Source organism: Belonocnema kinseyi, chromosome 9 (assembly GCF_010883055.1).
Source record: "Belonocnema kinseyi isolate 2016_QV_RU_SX_M_011 chromosome 9, B_treatae_v1, whole genome shotgun sequence".
Taxonomy (NCBI): Eukaryota; Metazoa; Arthropoda; class Insecta; order Hymenoptera; family Cynipidae; genus Belonocnema; species Belonocnema kinseyi.
This window is the reverse complement of record NC_046665.1, coordinates 82740673-82756440: the sequence shown is the minus strand read 5'-3', so window position 1 is coordinate 82756440 and position 15768 is coordinate 82740673. Positions and strand designations below refer to the sequence as shown.

General features: G+C 32.3%; 2 protein-coding genes across 2 annotated transcripts in view; one reads left to right on the top strand and one right to left on the bottom strand.

Annotated features, from left to right (window-relative positions):
• Nucleotides 1-4004: 4004 nt before the first annotated feature.
• On the bottom strand, nt 4005-5309 carry LOC117180615. Its single transcript, XM_033373105.1, has one exon. It carries the CDS (start codon nt 5307-5309, stop codon nt 4005-4007), a length of 1305 nt encoding a protein of 434 aa, XP_033228996.1.
• Nucleotides 5310-9486: 4177 nt separating this feature from the next.
• LOC117179810 (replication termination factor 2) overlaps nt 9487-15768 on the top strand; it is an 11798-nt gene continuing 5516 nt past the window's right edge. The window contains exons 1-2 of the mRNA XM_033371936.1: nt 9487-9728; nt 13890-14273. Coding sequence (XP_033227827.1) covers nt 9660-9728; nt 13890-14273 — 453 coding nt within the window. The 5' untranslated portion in view covers nt 9487-9659. The remainder of the gene's footprint in view (nt 9729-13889; nt 14274-15768) is intronic.

Sequence of the window (15768 nt, the reverse complement as noted above, 5' to 3'; positions counted from 1 at the left end):
TAATATATTTGCATCGGTTGTATTATTTTGGATTTTTATTGTATTTTATTGGTTTTACATTGTATATAATATCTTTGGATTGGTTTCCTCTCAGCACTTAATGAAGTGAAGTTAGCTGATGGTTAAAGTGAAAATATCTAATGAGTAACTTACCATCCCTGATCACGCACGACGATTGACCCTGCGAATCCAGGGATGGACAGTGAGGTTTAACATGTTAGCGATTCACGTTGTGCGTCGTATGATCTAAGAATACACGGTCTAGCCACATGCAACTAAAAAAAAGTTAACCAATAAGGAGCAACTCCACCACTTCTAGCCATATTGGATAAGTGAGCGCGCTGGAATGAAGTATATTTGAAAGGAAGTAAATGCAATGAGCGAAGATTGTAAGTTAAAGATAAAGAAATTATATAGTTTATAAATAAATTAAATTAGTTTGAAAATAATGCAATTTTTGAGATGCGTAATCTAAAGTATAAACAAATATATAACATCTAACTTGTAATATAGAAGAAATACTTAGAAATGTGGATAACATAACCTCTCAATGCACTTGAGGAATTGTACCTTTTAACGCGAATGAAATGAAATATCAACCATATAATGTGAAAAAGAATATTGTTTTCGGGTTGGAAGCAGACGCAAATAAATGCAAAATATCGATATCATATCCTGTATTATGATAATAGATGTTTTCATATTTCGTATATACATAAGCACTAAATGAGAACAAAAGGACCCTCTCAGGGTACACAAATAAGTCACATGTTCAGATTATGAAACCAATTCAGAAAGAAGACTTCACGATAGAAAGTGAATAATTGAGAAAAAGTTCCATTTGAAAACTCATCTTTTTCAGGGTGGACGTTTTAATCGATGAAATAAATTTCCGGTCATTTCCCGGTTTTTTTTCCGGTTCGCAAACATTCTTCTCGGCCAATGAAGTTTAAAAAATGGAACACTGAAGCTAAACAATTTTCCACTTGAGGTAATAAGAACTGAGATGCAAATGAAAGCATTCAAAGTAGAATGGTTAAATTTTAAGCTTATAAAATTGAAATTTAAAGGTTTTTAATTTAAAAATGTTGTATTCAAATGCTCAATAATTTACGCATACAAAATTGAAGGTACTAACATTTGTCTATATAACAAAATATAAATCCACATTATCATTTTCAATACTCTACATAAAAAAATCAATCAATGAACTTAAAAATTTTCAAATTATATAGTTTTAAGGAATTTTCAACTAGAAACATCAAATATGGAAAAATTGAAAAAATTTTAAGTGAACACTTCTTAAATTAGAAATTCTGTTATTTTATTTTTAAATAATTTAAACATCCTTGAAAAGCTTCAAAATTTTATTTCAAAATCTTGAGAAATCTAAGATTTCAGCGTAAAAGTGAAAATTACTCTTATTATTTTGAACGCGCGATTTTTCCACCTGTCTAAAATGTCATCATAAGAATACAATATCTCAAAAACGAATTTATTTATATTTCCATAGCGGCCGCCACATGGGTTCCTATTCCTCAAAAGAGAACGTGTTTTCAATATATTTAATTCCCTCTAATTGTACCGAAAGATGACCTCACAGAGATGTCTTCTATTCCCTAAGGATTGAGAGAGGATTGAGAACTTGTTCGCACCTTAGAGGATGAAAATCGAAAATTTAACAAACAAAAATCTAGGATTGTCTCGGACCCGAGAGCGCGAAGATGGAAAAAATCAATGACCGAAGAAGGGATGAAACATATGGTAGGGATAGACGGAAGCTTCGATTGTTTGTTACAGACGGTGATAGGAAATTCGGATACTCCCTTTTTGTGACGTAGATTTTGGGAATAACCCAGGTAACAGAGTTGGTGGGAGGTTTACTGTTCTTAAGGTGGTTTTAGCGTGACTCAGTGAGTCATATGAGAGTGTAAAAAAGTATTTTTGATTTACATGGAATCTTTTGTGTTTCAAAATCCGAAAATTAATTAAGATAGACATTTATGGCCGTCCCGCGATGTAAATCAGAAGAATAAATAAATTGATAAAAATATATCCCTCAACGGTTTGCGTATTCTCGACCATATGACTTCTGAAAGAAGCAATGCGGCAACGTCGCACTCTCTCCAGTCTCCTCTCTAGTCCGCCATGTCGAGTGCATGTGTATACACGAAATGTAACCTAACTGACTATACGTTCAAGTATGATTGCGACGTTGCCAAGTGTTCACTGCTGCCTTCTTCGATCATGGCTACCGACGAAAGTCGACAGAGTTCTGATTTTTAGAAATGTAATACATTATTATCAAACGGTAAAAAATTCTTTTAAAAATCAGACGAATTTATGAAGGTTCGGGGCACATTTTGTTAGTTTTTTGCATACGTAGCATGGATTTTGTGAGTACGGCACTCATTCTAAGCTCAAGTTCACTTGTCATTGCCATAAGCTGTATAGTAATTCATGGCCAAACGATGGAACTTTAATTAATTATTTCTCTGTAAATAGACGGTCAATCAATCTGAAACTTCGCAGATGTATTCAAAAATAGTTAAAGAAGTTATAATAAAAATTTCAGCTTTTTAGCATGGATTTCGTTTCACGCTAAAACCACCTTAAATAGAGTCCCTAAACTTAATAGCTTTCTGGCAGGGTTGAAGGCCCTAATTGCTTAGTACAGATGCATCGGCCTGGCCCTCAAACCTCCAAATCGTTTGATACAAACAAAACTGTAAATTTTATCGCTGGAACGTGAGTTTTTGCCAGTTTTGAAGACCAAGAAGGATTAGTTGTAAATTTTACAGATGCAGTCAATAGACTTAAGTCTTAGGAGTGCAGCCTTGTGAATTTTCTATTTTCACTTTCGAAACATTTAAGGAATAAGGTATGCTTTCTTAAATCTAAAAAGAAATATTAATTTTACAACGAAACATGCCGGCCCCTTTGAACGGATCTGGTTGAACAAAAAAAAACTGCTGGGTAAACGTAGCATTAGTATCAGTATTAGTAAAAATATCACATGCTCAATATTGTCAGGTAACCTAAATTGAGTAAAAAGTAGTAAATGATAAATACAGCTCAAACGAGAAAAAACATCAATAGATAAGCATAAATCATAAGAAGTAAAATATCAATGGATAACCATATTCACATATAGTAGAAAAAGCATAGTGAAACATAATCATAAAGAGACAATAACCGAGAAGACAGTTTAGTTGTGAACAGGGTCCAGAGGAAGTGGACACAATTCCTTCACGCTCCTCTTGTAGATTCCTTCAGCGGTCTTTGCAGAGACCATTTGCATAATACCATCACGTCCAGGGTAGGTATCGATGACTCGAGCCAGTGTCCACTGCATTGGTGGTGCATTGTCTTCCTTAATGAGGACTATCGTTCCGATAGCAATGTTCGCGGAACCTGAGTGCCATTTGCCACGAACGGTAAGCTCGTTCAAATACTCCTTGTGCCAGCGGCACCAGAAGTGCTGTCTCATCTGCTGAGCATGTTGCCAAGATGAAAGCCTAGTGTGCTTTTCATCACGAAGGTCTTCCTGAGAAAAGCGTATTAATGGCCCACCAATAAGAAAATGACCTGGAGTTAAGGGCCGCAAGTCATTAGGATCAGAAGACATTGGACTGATGGGGCGGGAATTTAGGATAGCTTCGATCTCAGTTACATAAGTACCCAATTGTTCAAAAGTCAAAACGGCATCCCCGACTGTGTGTAAGAAATGATACTTGAATGATTTAACCGCTGCTTCCCAAAGGCGGCGAAATGCGGTGTTTCAGGAGGAATAAAGGACCACTTTATTCCCTGATTGTTCAAGTAACCTTTCACTGCTACATTGTAAGATCGTAGTAAGATCGCTCACTAGCTCTAGATGCACAGCTTTAGTTGCAAGGCACACGAAAACTGCCACATAGGTTTTAATCTTTTTTTATATTGCGATATCGTCTTTCTTTTATGTAGAAAGGTCCGCAGTAGTCGACTCCAACATTCAGGAATGGTCACGAATATTCTAATCGATCCGACGGTAGGTTTCCCATTTGATGATCAATACCGCGAGGCTTTGAACGAAAACATTTAATGCACTGATAAATTAATCGACGCGTCACATTTCTCCCATCGATGGGCCAGTATCGTTCTCTTACAGAATACAGGGTAGCTTGAACTCCCGAATGTTTTAACGTGAAGTTAGTGTCGCGAATAATAAGATCAGTCACGTGATGTTTTCGTGGAAGCAGAATCGGATGTTTCTGATTATATGCTAAGTCTGAATGGGTGAACCTGCCACCTACTTTCAAAATTCCCTGATCTAAAAACGGATTGAGGTTAAGAATTTTGCTCTTTGAATCGACAGCTCCCTTATGTGCTAAGCTATCAATTTCTTTCGCAAAGGTATTTGCTTGAGTGAGTTCAATAATGCGTTCTGTTGATAATTTTAGTTCTGTTTCAGAAAGTTCGACGGTTAACTTTACAGAATTGCTTTTTTGTGTATTGTGACGAAATCGAAAACAATACGCGAGTACTCGCTTTAATTTTTCAAAGGAAGAAAATTGTTTGAAAACGGTTTCAGCTTCGTCAGATTTGTCTGAGTCGTTAGACTTGTTTAATAAAGTAATTGCCATTGCAATATGCGGCAAATTGGATTTACGTTCGGGGATTTCGCACCTTTTTAATTCCAAGTTAGGCCAACTGCATTCCTCCTGGATAAGCCAGTGAGGACCACGCTGCCAAAATACGATGTCGGACATAAATTTGTCTGGTAATTGCCCCCGAAAACATAAATCGGCAGGATTTTCATTCATGGGTACGTGCCTCCACGTGAGATTAGCGACGTTTTGTATAATTTCTTGGATTTTCGCTACTCGATTTGACACGAAGGTTTTTAAAGTGTGCGGAGGTGTATTAATCCAATGCAGAGCCACTGTGGAATCTGACCAGAAAATAGTTTGACTGAACTTTACATGCTGTAATGCCGAACCAGTGGCCTCGTAGAGACGTGAAAGCAGAAGAGCGGCGCATAATTCTAATCGCGGTAATGTTGTTGTCTGTACTGGGGCGACTCGAGATTTGGAGTAAACGAGAGATGAATGGTGCTGGCCCTGCTTATCAGTGGACCGCAAGTAAATGCAGGCCCCGTAACCCTTCTCGCTGGCGTCACAGAACCCGTGCATTTGAACATTAATTGTGTCGCGAGCAAGTACGCACCGATTAAATCTGATTTCATTCAAGGATGGTAGATGGTCTTTAAATTGAACCCATTCTGAATGAATTTCTTTAGGTAGCGGATCATCCCATGCTGCTTGCATTTTCCAAAGAATCTGCATGAAAATTCTACCGTAAAGGGTAATGGGGCCCAATAATCCTAAAGGGTCGAATATTTTAGCGATTTCAGAGAGGACGATTCTTTTTGTTACTTTATCAGTGTTATCTAGCTCTTTTACGACATAAAGAATCGTGTCCTCTCTGGAATTTCAGCAAAGTCCTAAGGTTTTTATAGTGTCTGAAGAATCGAGAGATAGTAGTTCAGTTTTTGATTCTTCTCTAAAATCGCAAGTTAAGCGTGGGTCGTTTGCGGCCCATTTCCGCAAAGTTAACCCACCCTTTCCAACGAGCTCGACAAGTTCATTGCGGAGATCTAATGCATCCTTGAAACTAGCAGCGCCTGTCAATAGATCATCCACGTAGAAATCGCGAGTGAGAACTTGAGCCGTGACAGGGTGAGAGTGACCTTCATCTTTCGCCGACTGGGACAAGACTCGCTTTGCAAGAAAGTGTGCTGAAGCGGTACCGTAAATTAAGGTTTTTAACTGATATGTTTTTATAGGTTTGAATGAACTTTCTCGCCAGAGAGTTTTTTGAAAAGCTGAGTCTTTGTGAGTGACCTCAACCTGACGGTACATCGTCTCGATGTCAGCTGTTAGTGCAAAAGGAAATGATCGAAAACGCGTATAGATTGTAAAAAGATCGTCCTGTACAGTTGGACCGACCATGAGTGAGTCGTTTAACAAAATACCGCTCGAACTTTTCGCAGAACCATCGAAAACTACTCTAATTTTTGTCGTTAAACTATTATCCTTTACAACAGCGTGATGAGGTAAAAAGAAACCGTGATTCGTGGGAGCGTTTTCTTGGATTTCAAACATGTTTCCCAAACTCTTATATTCCTGAATAAACTCTGAATATTTTTCTTTAACATAGGATTTTTCGCAAATTTATTTTCTAAAGCTTGGAAACGTCGCAAGGCCATTTGATAGGAATCGCCAATATCACTCTTCTTATCATTAAAGGGTAGAGATACTATGTAGCGACCAGTCTTGCTTCGTGTCGTGTGAAGTTCAAAGTGATCTTCACAGTATTTTTCTTCGTTAGATAAGAGTTTTAATGAAGGTACTTGCTCGATTTGCCAAAATTTTGAGAGTTCATCTAAGGTCGAATTGCCTTCTGTCTGAGAAAAGTGGGAAACTACTTCTCTACCTTGAGATATCTTGGGATAAATTGTATCAGAAACTACCCAGCCTAGCTTGGTTTTTTGGAAAATCGTCTCTTGACCTTGAATCTCAATTTGACCTGAACATAAAATTCTATAAAATTGTCGGACACCTAAAAGGGCATGAATTTCTCCGCGTTTATAAAATTCAGGATCTGCTAGATATATGTTAGATGGAATCTGAAATGAATGTCGATCTAGTGGTATTGCAGGTAGTTGTTTCGTTACCTGATCAACAAGAAGAAAATTTAATGTTTTTTCGTAATTATTGAATCGCGATTTAATTGACGCAACTACTGAATTTTTTTACTTCAGTGGCTACTGAATTCAAACCAGAAGCGGTTTGCCCTCGTTATCAAATATGTCTACGACCGCGGTGGACAGTAACATATACGCGTCTGAATCAGCTTGAACTGAATGAGCTTGTATATTGACTGACGAATTTTTCTCAGAATTCTCGATACTTTCGCGATCAACATGAAGAAGCGAGTTGTGTCTCTTGCCACATTTTCGACAGGGACCACCGCGATACTCGTTGACTCTGTGATTGGGATGTAGGCAGTTTGTGCAAAGCGAATTCTTTTTGACTGCTTCTTGCCGTTCTTTCGGCGAGAGATTGAGGAATTTTTCGCACGAGTAAATTGTGTGTTCCTATGAACAGTGATAGAAACTCTAAAAATTCTTTCATTGTCGGTATTTGAGCTTCGCTGGATAGGTCTTCCCATTTTTCGCGAAGCTGGAAAGTGAGCTGACTTTTTACTATCAGTATTAGTAATGTATCCCACGTATCTACGGATTCGCCTAATGCACGAAGCGCTCTAATATGCTTCTGAACCTGATCTAATATGGCACGCACTGAAAACTCTTTCGATACGAGTTTTAAATCTATGAGTGATTTCGCGTGACTTTCAACGATTACCTTTTTATTATCATACCGATCCTGTAAGAGTTTCCAAGCTACTTTGTAATTCTCGGAGGACGTTTCTATCGATGCTATTACTTCCGCGGCGTCTCATTGCAGACAACTTTTTAAATGTACAAGTTTTTCTAAGTCTTTAATTTCGCTACGATCATCCACTAGAGCTTTAAATGTGTCAGAGAAACCTAACCACGTTTCGTAAGTGCCGGTGAATTTAGGCAAGCTGAGAAATGGCAGTTTAGAATGAGTTGAAATAGTATTATGACTGTTTCCTGAATCCGAAGCTAAATCTACCGAGGAATTGCGATCACTTGAGCCGCTGCTCACACTTGGATTGAATCTGATAGCAGGATTCTCAGTTATTAATTTTTCGAATTTTCCGGAGATAGAGTAGTATCTGCTTTCAAAGGACTCGCGCTCATTTTCGTGCGTTGCAACTAAATCTTCTCTATCTGAATTGATTATTTCTAATCTGATTCCGGGGTTCTTTTTAATAATTCTTTTTCACTTGCTATGAGAGAGCGTCTAATAATACTACGCTTTAAATTTAATTCTTTAATCTCGGCTTCAATTACAGCAACGGTAGCCATTTTAACTTAAATTGAACACTAGTAAATAATGCACTTGTCAACCATGGAAATGGTTGGTGGATTTTTAACAAAATTAGATTAATTCTGAAACCCAAAGACAAATTTTCAATTTAAACAGATTTCCCGTGAAGAAAGAAAAAGAATTTCAACTAAATTTTAAGATATTCAAGCCAAAAAGGCGAATTTTTCAAAAAAGGTTGAATTTTTATCACACAAATATGAATTTTCAACAAAAGTTATTTTTTGACCCAAAAAGATGAATTTTTAAAGAATATATTTGAAGTTGTAACAGCATAATTGAATTTTTAATGACTGGAGATGAATGCGGAACGAAAAATATAATAGTAGAATTCTAATTTTGAGAACAGGAGAAAAAATAAGAATTATTAAAAAAGAGGCAATTTTCATTTTTGATACCATGGTTCCCCGAATTACAATAAACCGAAATGATAGTTAAATTTAATTCAAAACAATAAACCCATTTCAGATCCAATTATCGTTTATATCTATATAGCTATAACCTGTGGACATTCTACATCCTATACATATATTTCTTTAGGTACTGTGATATGCTAACAAATAAAATTCTGCATAATATTAGAAATAATAATAATATGCAATGGAATTAATTTTACAAGAGAAATAAACGTGCAATCATCATACCAATAAGCCTATATCTGTAATAATAATTAATCTACTCTTTAACTAATACTTTTTGTGACTTTCTATTTTTAATTTTGCCCTTTATATTTTAGCAAAATATCGCTTGAAGAACTATTTATAAATGTATTTCGCAATGTATAAAATAGTTTGCAAAAACAAACTAAAATAACATTTTTCTACGAGTATTATACTTTCCACGACAAAACGTCTGAAAAAAGAGATGTGTATACGTATCTTCTTCATGTTTTAACAACAACAAAAGACGTTAACAACTTATTTGTTTCCCATTCAAAAATTGATTTGCATCATTGTAACACAGTTTTATTCATTTATTAAAAATGTGGAAATTAATTTAATAGGTTATGTTTATAATGACATCTACTTTGTACACCTAATAAAATACACTTACCAATATGTATAATGCAAATAATGCAACTTTAGCTTACACGAAAATATTTATCCGCTCCGGATGGGCACGTTACATTCACTTTAAAATTTGTATTTTCAATAGAAACACCACTACAATTTTCAAAAAGTTAATCTTAACACGTTGTGCTTTCACAAACGGCTAGCGTCAGCAGTGTCCGCTTCTAGCACCTTATTTGAATATTGAGAACTTTCATTGACATTGATTTACAATGTAAGCCATAATTCATGATTTCAAATCTTTTGAGTGAAGACCGAGACGATAACGGTTGCTATGGTAACCAAGATGGCTAGAAGTGATGGAGTGCGAATGGGGACGAAATCGGGGGAGCTGATGGCTAGACCGTGTATTCTTAGATCATGGTGCGTCGTACGACACCTTGAAGACCTTAGTTTTTTTCCACCTTGGTCTGTCATCACCATTTCGTCATGACAGTGCCATGATATAAACGGATTCGAGTGGATTATAAACATCAAAATCAGGAAGTTGTGGAATATTATTTTTTGTGCTTTGTGTGTCAGTTCGTGTATATATTTTATAATTTAGAGAAATTAAAGTTATTTCTGTATCATGGGTTGTGATGGTGGTACTATACCGCGTAGAGATGAACTGGTGCGAGTAAAAAAGAAGCCTGAGCAGGTAAACAAAATTCACAATGTAAATAAGTTTTCGAGGTTTGACCTAAAATATATTTTCTTTTTGGTTTAAATGTAGTCTTCACTTTATTATGTTTTACAAAAGTCCATAACTACTTTTGGGGAATGTAAAGGTCAAATCACAAAGAAAGTTATATCGAATACGTATCTTTCCCAAATCCCACTCACTATTTCTCACTTTTACCTATGTAATTTTCTGAAAATTCATGCCACAATTCACCCTTGACTTAATTTTTTCCCAACAAAATTTTGTCGCGAATTTAGTCATTGTTTCATATCAAACAATATTTCTACAAAATATTTGAATTTTTATTAAAGTAATTGAATTTTCAACAAGAAATATTAATTTTCATTAAAAAATTATTATTTTAATTTAAAAAATTCTAAAACAGTTGATTTTTTTACCAAATAGTTTAACTTTTTACCAAAACGCTGACTTTTCGAGCGTAAAAGACGAATTTTATACAAAAAATTCCCATATTTAACAAAGTGGTTAATTTTGAAGCAGACATTTAAATTTTCAACCCCACATCGTTAAATTGCCAGTCAAGAAATTAATTTTTAAGCAAAAAAAGACAAATTATCATCGAAGCAGATACATTCGAATCCAAAGAAATGAATTTGGAACTAAAATACAATCCTTACACCACACAATGAACTTTTAAGAAAGTAGATCAACTTTCAACCAAAGATTTTAATTTCCAACCTAAAAAGATTGCAATTTTCACAAAAATTTTATTAGTTCATGCTTTTACAAAACAGATTTACTTTCAACTAAACAATTGCATTTTACCCCAAAAAATATTATTGGCTTTCAAGAAAGATGGATTAATTTAAAAAAATTTACAACCAAATAATTCATTTTTCGAACAAGAGGATTAGTTTTCTACCAAAAAGACAAATTTTTAATAGAATACATGAATTCATTTTTAATAAATTAGTTTAACTTGTGACCAAATTAGTTTACTTTTTTCCAAATTGTTGAATTTTGAACAAAAAAGTTAATTAAAAAAAAATATATATATAATTAATTAAACAAACAAGTACTAGAATAAAATTATAATTTTGTTGAATTTTTCGCTCCCTTAGTTTGTATAAAATATTTACAAAAGCGGACTGGGATTAAGTATTATTTTAGTAATTTTAAGGTATTTTTAGGAATTAGAAAAGAATTAATAGGATTGTAAAAATTATCCAAAATTTGTAAGGATTTTAAAGGATTTCATGGAATTCAAAAGGATTTCGAGCATTTTTAATTACTCCACAAATTCTTAAAAAATTAATAAATTATTAAATACTAAAAATTAATCAATTCATAAAGTGTCAAAGGATTTTATGGGATTTAAAGAGATATACATTTTTTAATTTTATAATATTTCTGTTCATTTCAAAGAATTATAAAGGACTCAGACATTTTCATAGGATTTGAAATATTTTAGGATATTTTTAAAGGTTCCAAGAAATTTTCAAGAGCCTTAACAAATTTCAAGGAATTTGAAAAGCTTTGAAATATTTTAGGGAAATTTAAATGATTTCAAATGGTTTTAAGAGATTTAAAAATTGGAAGATGTTTAAAACAATTTGTACACGGCTTTATAGAATTTCAAAAGATATGGAACAATTATGTAGTACTGAGAAGGTTTTAGGATATTTAAAAATATTTCATGGAATTTTAACGGATTTTAATAAATTTCTGAGAGTTTCAATGATCTTAGGGGTTTTTAAATGCCAGGGTTGATATTTTAATTTAAAAAATACTTTAATTTAAAATAAAAACAGTTGGATTGAACAAACTAAAACAATCTTTAAACAAAATACTTGAATTTTTAACTAAAAAGGATTAATTTTCAACCAAACGTTTGAATTTTTGCCAATGAAATTTATTTTCAACTAAATACATCAATTTTTAAACAAATAGTTAAAGTTACTACGAAATTATTGAATTTTTTACCTGAAAATAAAATTTTCAACAAAAAATGTCAATGTTCAACTAAAACGGATTAAGTTTCATCCAGCCAGTTATGTTTTTAACCAAAAAAGGCGAAATTTCTATTGGGAATGGTGGTCGACCATTTCACCACCTGGTGACCAAACAGTGGAACTAGAAAGAGTAGGTACAATTTAAAGTTGTATTTTAATTTAGAGTTCGACTGATTCTCGTGAAAATTCAACAATTTGGTATAAAGTTAAACTATTTGATAAAAAATTATATATTTTTTATATATTGGAAATAATTTAAAGACGAAAAAATATAAATAAAAAATTAATCGAATAAAATTAGGACTAACATCGCGTACATTGTTGAAAGTATTTAGTTGTAAATTGAGATCAATTGTTAAACGTTCGTCTTTTTTGGTAGAAAATTAATCTTTTTGGTTAAAATTCAATTACTTTGTAGAAAATTCATAGTTTCGAATCAAAAATTTAAAAATTTGGTTAAAAATTTATGTTCTTTGTTGAAAATTCGTCGTTTTTGGTATAAAATAGCTTATTTTTTTATTAAATGTAAGTATTTTTTATTTTAAATTGAAATTTTTTTTGAATATCGACTATTGAATTTATCGTTAAAAATTCACGTTTTTAGGTTAAAAATTGAACTTCTTTGTTGAAAGCAGAACTACTTAAGAGTTCATTTTTTTCGCTAAAGATACATAATTTTAATCAGAAAAGTTTTCTGTTCAAAAGTAGTTTTTTAACTGAAAATTTAACTATTTTGTTGAATATAAAACTGATTGGTTATAAATTAACCTTTTTGTTAAAAAATTCTTATTCACGGGTTGAAAATTCAACAGTTTTAAAGAAAATTCGTCTTTTTGGCTAGAAAATTCAATAATTTGGTAGAAAATTGTACTGGTTTTTAGAAAACTCGTTTTTTTCCGCTTGAAAATGCAATAATTTGATATAAAACTCAACTATTTGGTACAAAATAAAAACTATTTTGTCATTAAAAATAAATAATAATAGATTGAATTTCCATCTTAAACAGTAAAAAATAAAACACACTTTTGTCAAATATATTTTTAAAAAAAACCCAATTAATTCACTATTTCATGTAAGATTCAATGCATTGTAAGCTTAAATAAATTTTTATTAATGTATGTAGCGACCAATTTTATCTAGATTATGCAAAGAGTACGAATAATAGACTATAGGAATTTAAATACAAATTCTAACCTAATTGTTAGATCCGATTTTTAAATAGTAAATATTTCATGTATAAATTAATAAAATGTATATTGAGTTCTTTTTTGCTTAAAAACAAGTCCATTTAAGTTTATAATCTTTTGAAAGTCACAATAAATAAGTAGTACAATTATTATTATTTTTTTTTAAATATATTTCTGTCAAAAAAATGTGTTTTTCACCATATAATATATAAATTCCATATAAAACCCTTTGTTTCCGATACATACTTATTTTTATTATCCAATAGATTTAATTTTTAAAAATATGGTCAAGAAAGAACGAAAAAGACAATCAAATTGTCGAATTTCCAATCCAACAAGAGAAATTTTCAACCCAGATGTATGACTTTAACCATATAATAACGTTTTTAACCAAAAACCCGGTGAATGCCTAACCCCGTTCGAGGTATCTAATCATTCGATCAAAAAATTATAAAAAAATCATTTACAGTAATTAAATAATGATTTAATAATACAAATTATAAAAAATTATCTTTTTCCTGGAATTTAATAAATTTTACTATTTCAAATTGTAACTTGTGCAAGGAAAATCGGAAATGCGGCTAATTTACGTTGTATTTCCGTAACCGAATTGCAAAATAAAAATAATAGTGAACTTGTCTTCGAATTGCCTAAAACGCGTCCGATGTTTAGAAATTTTGTTGAGTATTCTTCTGAATAATCTAAAATTATAAAACAGTCAGCTTTTCAATATGTATGAAGTTTTTGTTACAAGCTGATTCTCCAACGAAAACTTTAATTGCCAAGGATTTTTGACAGGCTAAAAAAGGAGGAAGAATTGCGCATAATTTAATTTCGTAATGATTGACATTTTAAAATTAAACGGTGCCATGTGGCGTAAAATTTTCAAGAAAAAAAATACAGGTGAAAAGTGAAGAAGATAACGTAACTTTTACCATTTTTACTAATAGTTTATTTACGCTTGATTTAATTGGCAGAAAGACAAAGAGGCAGAATTGGCATTCAGATGGAGACATTGCTCTATCAGACAGTCACCTTTACAAACTCCTATCGTAGCCTGCGCTTTGGGTCGTCTTTATTCGAAAGAATCAGTCTTGGAAGGACTTCTGGATCGGTCAACACTTCCCGAGTCAGCAGGTCACATTAAAAATCTTAAAGATGTAAAAACTTTGAATCTTACGCCAAATCCGGAATTCGACGGCGAAAAGGTCGAGAAAGGTGACTGCTACGTCGATGGAGCAAAAAGTCCTTATATTTGCCCTATTATTGGTTTGGAAATGAACGGGAAATACAAATTTTGCTTCGTCTGGAGCTGCGGCTGTGTAATGAGCGAAAGAGCTCTCAAAGAAATTAAAACTAGTGTAAGAACTGTTATTATATACTCAGAGTTCTGAGTCGGTTATATTACTTTGAGAACGGTAACGGGAATATTTCTGAGTACTTATGAGAATCTCAGAATTTACTTTAATTAATAAAAAGTTGCATTTTTTCGTGAACTTTTCGGTTAAAAATTCAACTCTTTTGTTTTTAAGTGTGTCTTTTTTATTTTAAATTTTACCTGCTTTAGCAGAAATTAAATCTCTTTTTTTTTTATAAAAATTCAATTGTTTGTTTAGAAATTAAGCTATTATACTATTTTCTTTTAAAAAACTGATCTATTTCGAGAAAATTTACTTTTTCTATAAAATTTATATTTTGGTGTTGAAAAATGAACTGAAATATTTTCTGGATGAAAGTTCTACTTATAAAAAAAAATTTGGTTTTTATTAAAAAATTCATCTTTTTTAGTACAAAATTGATCTTTTTGGATAAAAATGCAACTATTTGGCAAAGAATTGAACTATTTTGTTACAAATTGATCCTTGTTGGTTGCAAAAATTCGTCTTTTTGGATTGAAAATTAAATTTTTTTCGTAGAACCTTATTTTTTTGGTCGTGAAAACTCGACTGAAATCTTTTTCAACAGAAAATTCAACTATTTTTTCGAAAAATTCTCTTTTTGATTTAAAACTTCATCTGTTATAGAAGAAATTTTATTATTTGTGTGAAAATGCAACTTTTTGGTTAAAAATCGTTCTTCTTTGCTTGGTAATTCAACTAATTTGTTTAAAACATTTGGTTGAATCGCTTTGTTATGAAATTACTTTTTTTGTTAAAGATTTATATTGTAAGTTGAAAAGTTATCTCGTTGGTTAAAAGTTTAATTATCTTGTTATAAATTAATCTTTTTTAATAGAAAATCCAACTACTTGAGTCAAAGTTAAACTACATTGTGCATTTTTTTTTAATGCAGGCTTATGTCTGGTTTAAAATTTAACTGTTTAGTGGGAAATACTTCTTTTTTTTAGAAATAATTTTTTAACAGAAAATGGAACTTTTCCATGTTTTAGAATTTATAGTTACTAGTTTAAGGGCATGTGACACAGCTAAATACCTATATTACCGACCACAGTTTTACAGTTCGCTGAATGTTTTTTTGAACCTAAGAACTTTTTTTGTAAATAAAATATCGAGCTGAAACTTTGGGAAATGTATTAGAGTACAATAAAGTACGTTTAGGTACTGCATTTTGGTAGGAACTTCACTGAAAATTATTTCATCTTTTTTCTGAACCTCAACATTTTTTGAACGTTCGAACTTTTTTTATACATGAAATATCGGTCTCAAACTTTGAGAAATGCAAGAGCCGAAAGAAAACTACGTGTAAGTACAAAGCTTAATAATAAAAGATGTAAAAAAAAATATTTCAACAATTAATTCCAACGGCATCAGCCGGTAACGTTGTACACGAAAATACGTAACCTCTAGAGCCTCGTCTAGTGGCCGCCAGGTTTCGTATTTTCGTGTACAACGTTAC

Coding starts and splice junctions, on each gene's coding strand:
- LOC117180615 (XM_033373105.1), bottom strand. CDS start 5,309: ATGCAAGCAGCATGGGATGATCCGCTACCTAAAGAAATTCATTCAGAA.